This window comes from Cynocephalus volans, chromosome 10 (assembly GCF_027409185.1).
Source record: "Cynocephalus volans isolate mCynVol1 chromosome 10, mCynVol1.pri, whole genome shotgun sequence".
In the NCBI taxonomy this organism is placed as follows: domain Eukaryota; kingdom Metazoa; phylum Chordata; class Mammalia; order Dermoptera; family Cynocephalidae; genus Cynocephalus; species Cynocephalus volans.
This window is the reverse complement of record NC_084469.1, coordinates 96,883,040-96,892,383: the sequence shown is the minus strand read 5'-3', so window position 1 is coordinate 96,892,383 and position 9,344 is coordinate 96,883,040. Positions and strand designations below refer to the sequence as shown.

Here is a 9,344-nt window from a genome sequence, read left to right as displayed (position 1 = left end):
GCAGAAATGTTGGAGTCTTATTTTTTTGTTATTTCCTAGAAATAAATGGTTAGGCTGCTATTTCCAGTATGAGATTCCCAACCAACCACTCACCCCAAACAACAGCCTTGCCTCCCCTCCTGGCGATTGAGATTCCCAAGCAACTACTCACCCCAAACAACAGCCTTGCCTCCCCTCCTGGTCCCCTTTCCTGGAACTCTGGCAGAGTGATGTCACAGATGGGTGACCTCACTATGGCCCAGGAACTGGGAATCTCAGTGGCATGGGGGAGGGGGAAGGATGTTTCTCTATCACCCCAACCCCCCATGTCTGTGGTGAAGTCGATTGAATTAGTGCTGCCCAAGGATGCAGTGTACCTGGCCGGCTCCAGCATAAAAGGGCAGGTGATTCTAACCCTGAACAGCACCCTGGTGGACCCCACAGTGAAGGTGGAGCTCGTGGGAAGGGGTTATGTCGAGTGGAGCGAAGAAATCGGGGCATCGCGCGATTACAGCAGAGATGTTATTTGCAACAACAAAGCCGACTATGTGCATAAGACAAAGACATTCCCAGTGCAGGGTAAGGATGAGGCCTGCAGCCAAACCTAGTCATAACAGGGTCTGGAAGGTAAACACATCTGATAGTCGATCAACAAACCCCCAGGGATATCAGAAATTGGCAGAAGCCTGGTTCCTTTCTAGGAAGGAAGGCATATAGAACAATGACCATCAGATACATGTAACACAAAAATAACAAGACATAAGGAGCTGACTGGAATCCAGATATTCAAATTGGAAGTTCCCCTTGGGAAATGTGCTTAGTCTAATGACTGCTTTTGAGAGGCCCATATAAAATCTTTCTTGTTATTTTATAGATAAGTCTCTCTCTGGCAGTGGAGCCCAGAAACACAAAATAAGGAGTTCTGTGTTCACAGGGAAAGACAACGGAAGCAGAAGAGTAGGGGAGACCTTCTCAGGAAGGAATAACTAGTCCCCAATTCCACCTGCTCAGATCTGTAGTCTGAACAGACATCAGAGTCTGATTTGCTGGGGAACTGTATGTCCTTTTCAAACTGTGCTCATGGGGATGTTTCCGGGTATTCGCAGTCAAGTGGAAAACTTGGCCAACACTTGGCTGAACAAAGTTTAATTTGAGACTTTTTAAATTTTAGATAGGGTGGTCAGGGAAGGTCTCTCCAGAGAGGTGACGACTGAGCACAGATCTGTGTGATAGGAGGGACTCCAGCCATGCACATATCTGGGGGATGAACGGCAACATGCCAGACACGAATACTCTGTAATTATGTTACCTCTGTCTCAGTTCACCCATCTGTAAAATGGGAACAAGAAGAGGTCCTACCTCGTAAGATTGTTTTCAGGACTTAATGATTTCATGGCACGTAAAGGACTTTAGAATAATGCCAGGCATGCTGTAAGTGCTCGATAAGGATCAATTCTTTCCATTACTACCGAGACACTCCCCTTCCCCATATAACAACTGCCAGCATTAGACACGCCCTTTTCACATTTCCAAGAGACTGATTTTCCCCTCAAAAGCATGAGTCTGAAACCTATGATGGGGTCATTCACTGACTGAACCAACGTTTATGGGGAGCCTATGATGCACAAACACTGTGCTAGGTGCTGGGGTTGCAGCAGAGAGTAAAACAGGGTCTCTGGTGTCTTCGGGATTGTATCCGTTGGGCGATAATAAGAGGGTTTCGGATAAATGCAAGAAAGAAAATAAAACAGAAATGGGGGTGGTGTGAGAAGGTGCTCTTTGGTCCTCAGCTGTCACTCAGTTGGTCAACCAACAAAAATTAAGCACCTACTGTATGCCATGTGCTGAAGGTCAAGCTCCATGAGGGCAGCTTTGTCTACCTAGCTCACTGCTATACACACCACCTAAAACCATTTCTGGCACACAGTAAGTGCTCAAGATGTGGGGTTATTTTTTGCTTCTGTTTTCACAGCTGGCCAGTCAGTATGCGGACCTGAACCCTTGACCTTGGTGCTTGGTGTTATCAATACTGCACTCTAACCAAGGGAGCTAACTGGCCAGTCCCTAAGTTGTGTCCATTGAATCCCGAAGGCCTAACCTCCAGTTGTTCAGGCCCAGAGCGGGGGTATGCAAGTCCCCGTCAGTGATTTGGGGTGACCACCTCAGCCACATCACCCACCCAGGGCCTCCCTCTTCTGCCCACTTAATATTTATGGGCTGGGCAGGTCCCTAAAAACACAGAGCTCAGCTTAGCTGGGACAGATGAACCAAGCCCAGAACCCGCCTGCCTACCAAAACAATAAAGGGGGAAAAAAAATGAAGAAAAGAAAGATTCTAGAACCTTCTGATGGCATCGGTGTGTTTCGCTTTCAGATAATTGGTTAAGTGCAGGCAGCCACACCTTTGATTTCCATTTCAACTTACCTCCCAGGCTTCCTTCTACCTTTGCTAGCAAAATTGGCCACGTCTTCTACTACGTACAAGCTTCCTGCATGGGCCGGGAACACATTTTAGCAAAGAAGAGGATGTACTTACTGATTCAAGGGACTTCAGACTTCAAAGAAAGGCCATTCCAGGTACCGATGGGGGAGGGGCAGGGTGGGAGTGTCCTGAACGCTCCACGGAGGAAGGGGGGAGGTGGGCGGGCAGACAACAGGGAAGGCCCCAACCTGGGAAGGGTGTTAGCGGCTCCTCAGGCCCAGCAATTTCATGAAAGGTGAGTCAGAAACCAGGGCAGGAAGGAAGTGATTCTTAACAGGGGCGATTTTGCCCCCTAAGGGACATCTGGCAACGTCTGGAGACATGTTCGGTTGTCACAACCAGAAGTGTTATTGGCATCCAGTAGACAGAGGACAGGGATGCTGCTCAGCACCCTGCAGTGCCCAGGATGGCCCCCCATAGCCCCCAAAGTCAAAAGGGGTATGAGCTAAGGAAAAGAAAAAAGGGAACGGAAATTTTGTCTCTCAGGAACACTTGGTAGTGTCTGGGGACATTTGTGGTTGTCACAACTGGGGGTGCTCCTGGCATGGAGTGGGTGGAGGCCAGGGACACTGCTCAGCACCGGCAGTGCCCCAGACAGCCCCGCCACAGAGGACAGCACCAGTGTCCACAGTGCCAGGGGAGACCCCGCCAGTAAGTCAAGACCAAGAGGCCCCACTGTGACCTTCTGGGTGGTAGAGATGCCTGGGCCTCAGTCCCAGGAAAAGGAAGGGCTGTGCCGTGTCTGGGCCTCATCCTGAGGCCAGGCGCCAAGGCAGAGTTGCAGTGGGTGGAGAAGCGTTTTGACCAAGGCCACCTCACCTCCCTGGGAAGTCACTTGTTAGCAGAGCATTGAGATGTGATGACTGTCGTCAGAGACCCACCTCATAAAGGTCAGGGAGGGTCCCAGGAGGGGTCAGGGATGCTTGGAGGGTGGACCAGCCCTGAGCCTGGCTAACCACAGTTCACCTGCTTCCTGGGTGACCTTGGGCGCGCCATGTCCCCGCTCTGGGCCCCCCTGCTGAGAGCTAATCTAGAGGACATGGGGCACAAGGCGGGAGTTGGGCAGAACATGAGCACTGAGTCAGATGTGCCGCCAGATACTTGATTAGCCGGATGGCCTCGGGCAATTAACAGCAACTCACAGAGCCTCAGTGTCCTAATCCGCACAATGGGGCTGATAATATTTCCCTCGTTGGAAGGTCATGAGGACCACAAAGTGCTCTGCACAGTGGTGACAAGTAGGAGACACCTAGCAAATGGGAAGAGTGGTCAACAGGGTTATCACGGATGCATTTTGGTAGTCTGGAAATAGTGTGTTTTTTCAAGTACTCAGTACTGTTTTAACCAGACTGGTCAAAGGAGTCCTTTTCCAGGAGGTGACATTTTAGCAGAAAGTTGAAAGAGGGGAGGGAGAAAGCCATGGGATATCTGAGATAGAGAGTTTCAGGAGGAGGGCAGAGGACATGCAAAGGCCCTGGGGTAGTACTGTGCCGTGGCTCCCACCTTCTTGTGGGGAAAAGCCCAAGTCCTTCCCACAAGGCCCGGGATGACCTGCCCTGTCCCCTCCCTGCCCTCCCGTCCTCCCTCTCTCCCCCTTGCTCCCTCTGCTCCAGCCACACGGGCCTCTCTGCTGTTCCTCCAATGCACCAGGCTCAGTCCTGCCCCAGGGCCTTTGCATGTGCTGTGCCCTCTGCCCAGAGCACTAGGACCTTCCTATCTTTCATTGTCAAGCTTCAGATCTTTGCTCAGAAACCACATCTTCATTCACCTGCATTGCAGATGGCCAAATAAACTGCCATGACCCCCATAGAGAGCAATTTAGCCATATCTATCAAAAAAAAACAAAAAAACAAAAAACCAGCATGCACTTTGCCCCAGCCATTTTCCTTCTAGAAATTTCTCCTATAGGTATTCTTTCATATATGTGACTTGACCTCTCACAGCACTATTTATAGTGGCAAAGAATTGGAAACAGCCTAAGTGTTTGTTGGTAAGGGAATTGTTAAAGAGTTATCCAGTCAAAGGGATACTCTGCCTCCTTCCTTTCCATGGCTAAGTAATATTCCAGTGTGTGGACTGACCCCGTTGTGTTCATCCATTCATCTGTTGATGGACACTTGGGTTGTTTGCACTTTGGGGTTATTATGGGCAGTGCTGTCATGAACATTCATGTACAAGTCTTTGCGTGGACATATGTGCTCATTTCTCTTGGGCATATGCCTAAGAATGGAATTGCTGGATCATAAGAAAACTCCATGTTTAACCTTTTGAGGAGCTGCCAGACTGTTCTCCAAGGCAGCTGCACCATTTTACATCCCCACCAGCAATGTATGCAGGGTTTCAATTTCCCAACGTTCCCTCCGTTCTTTGTACCTGTAGAATTTTGAAAGAGGCGCCCAACTGCCTTTACCAATAATAGGTACCATTTGAGGAAGGAGTTGTCCCAAAGGCCTTTCCTAAGCATCAACTGTAAGGGAGCCCCTGTTCTGCGTCCTGCAAAGCCTCATCACTGTCCCTATCAGAAGGGACATGGTCCATTTCCAAATGTACTGTTTTTAGGGTCTGTCTTCTCCACCAGTGCAGGAACTGGCTGGTCTTCACTGCCATGGGTTTTTCCTTGAATTTGGCATTGAGTAGATGCGAATAAATACTGGTAGAAGAAAAGGAATATGAGATTCTAAAAAAAACCCCAAATCCGGGAAATCCAATGTTGAGTTTGCACCCCAACATTTTTGGGAATCAGGGTACTTTGACCACCCCGTCTGCCTTGGTGTGGGGGTCTCTGCTGGGCCCCCATTTGTACCCCTTGATACCTTCTTCAGGACCAAGACAGAACTAGTGGCTTTGTCTTGAGTTAGGGCAGTGGGTTCATTAACGCTTGCAGTGTCCTAATGCATACCACGAATTTTCGAATAAGACTAGAGAGATTTAGAATGAAACTGCCTGTAATTAGCCTTCAAGAGAGGAGGGGGAGCTCGTGGGAAAGCTGAAGAGAGGCAGGGGCCAGAGGCAGAGGGTGGGAGGTGAGGTCGGAAGGGGTCAGGGGTCACCCCAAGGTCTCAAAGAGAAAAGACACCTGACCTGAGCAGTATATTTCAAATCTTGGGTCACGACCCATTAGTAGATTGCAAAAATCAATGTAGAGGGATGCAAACATTTTTATGAGATAAGAGAATAAGCAAGACCAGAAATAGACAATATCAGAAAAAGTCAATTTAGTGAGTTACATCCACCATTTATTATTATGGGGGCGGGGGCAGGCAGCTGACCAGTCTGATCAAGATTGGAACCCTTGATCTTGGTGTTACCAGCACCAAGTGAGATAACCAGCCAGCCCTCAATCAACTTTGTTAAAGTGAAAGAGCAGAATAGAAAATGTCAGAAAATATAAATTTGACAGGTTGCAAACAACGTTATGTTCATAAAATCAGAGTAGGACAGAATAGAATATTACTGAATAAGTAAGATAGGATAGAAAGGATCAGAAAAAAAATTAATTTGGTGGGTTGTAACCAAGTTTTTAAAAACAAAATAATAGAATAGAATAGAGTAACTACAATAAAAAATAACAGAAAAATAAACTCGAAGAGTTGCAACCAACATTTTATATGTGAATGGAATACACAGAATAGAGTACAACAGAAAATATCAGCAGGCATGTGGTAAGAACAAGTACTATTTCAAGACAATTATTTCTTTTTCACAGACATAGATGTAGATGGAAATATAGATTTGTATTTTATGTTGTAATATTAAAATCTGTGTTTTAACTGTGAGTTGTGGCTTAAAAAATAAGGATGTAGGGCTGGCCAGTTAGCTCAGCTGGTTAGAGTGTGGTGCTGATAACACTAAGGTCAAGGGTTCCGATCCCTGTACCAGCCAGCTGCCAAAAAACAACAACAAAAAAACACAAATAAGAAGAATATATGCAAAATACCGTATGTGGTCTGCAAAGCCTAAAATAATTATTCTCAGGCCCTTTACAGAAAAAGCCCACCAGCCCTGTCCTAGAGCAACTCTTGTGTGTGTTAAGCACAAGAAAAATGTCTTCAGGGTGCTCCTTATAACACTTTTATGATATCAGACACATGGAAACAATATAAATGTCCAACATGGAGGTAGGAGGGATGGATAAACTAATTATTTTGTAATACACATAACTGCCATTGTGAAAACAATTGAACCAGAATGACAGGCACTAACATGAATGAATTTCAAACACAGAATGTTGAGCAGTAACATACACAGCCTGATAAAGTTTGTTTAAAGTATTAAGGGACTGACTGGTTAGCTCAGTTCGTTAGAGCATGGTGCTGATAACACCAAGGTCCGGGGTTTGATCCCTGTACCAACGAGCCACCAGTATTAAAATACATAGGATGATGCTATATACTCCTACAGCAAATAGATGTACTCCTACCTAATATAAAGATTTGCATGAGAAAGGGCTCGTTTTATTATTCTTTACACACTTTTTTTTTTTCTGAAATAATATATCTTGTTTAGGCACCTACATAAATGAATAAATGGGTGTAGCCACAAGGAACTGATAACTATAAAATTCAGGATAGTTGCACTTTAGGGCAGAGGGAGGGACTGGGCATGAGTGAGAGGCTTTGGGGAAAATTGGCAAATCTCTTCCTCTTGACTTGGGTGGAGTTTACAGGAGAATTGGACTTACAATAATTCACTAAGTTATGCATTGGTCTAGTGGAGTTTTCTGTATCTGCATTGTATTTCATAATCACATTTAAGAGTTTTTAAATGCATACATATGATAAACAGCAAATTCAGGATAATGATTATCTCTGGGGAGGGAGAATGGGGAATGGGATTGGAGAGGGGTCTGCAGAAACCTCAACTGTATCTCTGACGATTTATTGTTATTCTTGTTTTACCTTGAATTGTGGTAAAATATTCACAAAATAATATTTACCATATTAGCCATTTTATGAATGTCTAGTTCAGTAGCAATAAAGTACATTCACACTGTTGTTTTCTTTCTTAACAAAAAATTTCTCCACGGATGGTTTATTTCTTAAATGAGCAGAAATCTGAAGCAGAGAGAAATCCTAAACACTGCGAGAGCAGGGAGAAGGAACATAGCAGTGGTGTGCTAGTAAATGATTAACAACCCGCTCTGGTGCAGACTGGCACTAATTCACAGTGTCTGCCAATTTCCATGGTGTAAACATTCCCACCATGGCCAGTTTCAAACAGCTTGATGTAACTCATGGGGCAGTTGCAGGGGGAGTTGGGAAATATTTGTTACATTATTCTCTCTCCCATTTACTTATTTTTCTATGCTTAAAGGGAAAACACACACACACACACACACACACACTTGTAGAAGTATCAAATTCCTTTGGAAGGAGAAACAGAAGGTAGCAGAAGAGAGAGGCAGTCAAAGCCCACCCCACATCATGTCAAATCTTTTTCTGTGTTATCCACAAATAAATAAAATGTTACCTAAGCTGCACATCAGATATAATGTATATGTGACTTTTTTTGGAATCCAGCAGCCGATTTGTTGATATGACACTGCATGGTGAGGCTTTTATTCAGCCACATTTCATAATTTCAACTCTAAAGTTTTCTTTTCATGATTCAGAGCCCCATAATATTTTCTCCTTAAGTTGGAAATATCTGGATGAGCCCTAGGTCTTGGGCTTAGACTTTAAGACATTCCTTGTCTTCCAGAAAAGCAAGGCTCAGAGAAGTCAAGCCACTTGCCCAAGGTCACACAGTGAGTGAATAATGGAGCTGAACATTAAGTTTGTGTGTCTTGTGGATTTCTTAGGCCTATTTTACAGATTAAAAAAATTGATATTCAGAATGGTAAATAGCCTTAATTAAGGGAAGCTGGAAGATGAACACCAGGCTTTGAGCTGCAAAATCTCCAAGGCTCCATTTTCCATCTCTGCGACCCTTCACAGGAGAGTCCCCAAAGCCCCAGAGGCTTTGAGGAGCTCTACTGGTGGGATGGCAGGAACACGAGTGGGTCTTGTGGCCACAGTCCCTCACGATTGTCCATTCTCTCTTCCCTCTTGTAGAACCCCCTCTTGGTGGAGGCTGAGAAGAAAGTCTCCTACAACTGCTGCAGTCAGGGCACCGTCTCCCTGCAAATCCAGATGGAAAAGAACGTCTTCACACCGGGAGACAAGGTCGTCGTCAGGACGGAGATCAACAACCAGACCAACAAATGCATCAAGACGGTTATCTTTGCCCTCTACGCCCATGTGCACTGCGTGGGCTTCACGCCCAGCACTGAGCGGCGGTTGCGGATAGATAGCAGCGAGCTGTTGCGGCAGGAAGCCAAAACCCAAAGCATCCCCTTCAACACCACTAAGATCGTCAGCACCTTCAACTTGCCACCGGTGCTGTCTGTGAGCGGCATCACCCAGGACAGTGACATCATGAACACGCACTATGAACTGGTCATCAATGTGCACCTGCCCTGGTCCCTGACCAGTGTCAAGGCCAAGGTTCCAATCATTATCACCAGCACCCCCAGTGAATTCGGCCGGCTGCATGCTGCTGGAGGGGGCGGTATCACCCACGAGCCAGGATCACCAGAATTAAGGGCCCAAACGTCTAAATATTAAAAGCTTTATCAGACTCTACCAGAAGTCCCTTGTCTTGTGAAGAGACTCTTAGATGAGTCTTGGCATAGGCAGTGCATTGGCTGCAACCTCCCCAGCTCCAGCAGGCTTGGCATCCCTGTCTCCCATCCCAAGAAAGATCATCAAATGCCAGGAAGGGACAAAGGGAAACAAGCAGCCCTGGTTAGCACGCCATCTCCTCGCCAGTCTCCCCCCGTCTCTGCTCCAGCCTCACTGGGCTCTCAGTGTCTAGACCAGGGGTCCTCAACTGGCGGTGATTCT

General features: G+C 46.3%; 1 protein-coding gene across 1 annotated transcript; it reads left to right on the top strand.

The window, feature by feature from the left end:
• The first annotated feature begins 296 nt into the window (after positions 1-296).
• ARRDC5 (arrestin domain containing 5) lies at positions 297-9,042 on the top strand. The gene is given in 4 exon segments (XM_063109057.1): positions 297-558; positions 2,353-2,555; positions 8,514-8,969; positions 8,971-9,042. Coding segments are annotated over 4 exon segments (984 nt in total). The 5' UTR covers positions 297-305.
• The last annotated feature ends 302 nt before the right edge of the window (positions 9,043-9,344 follow it).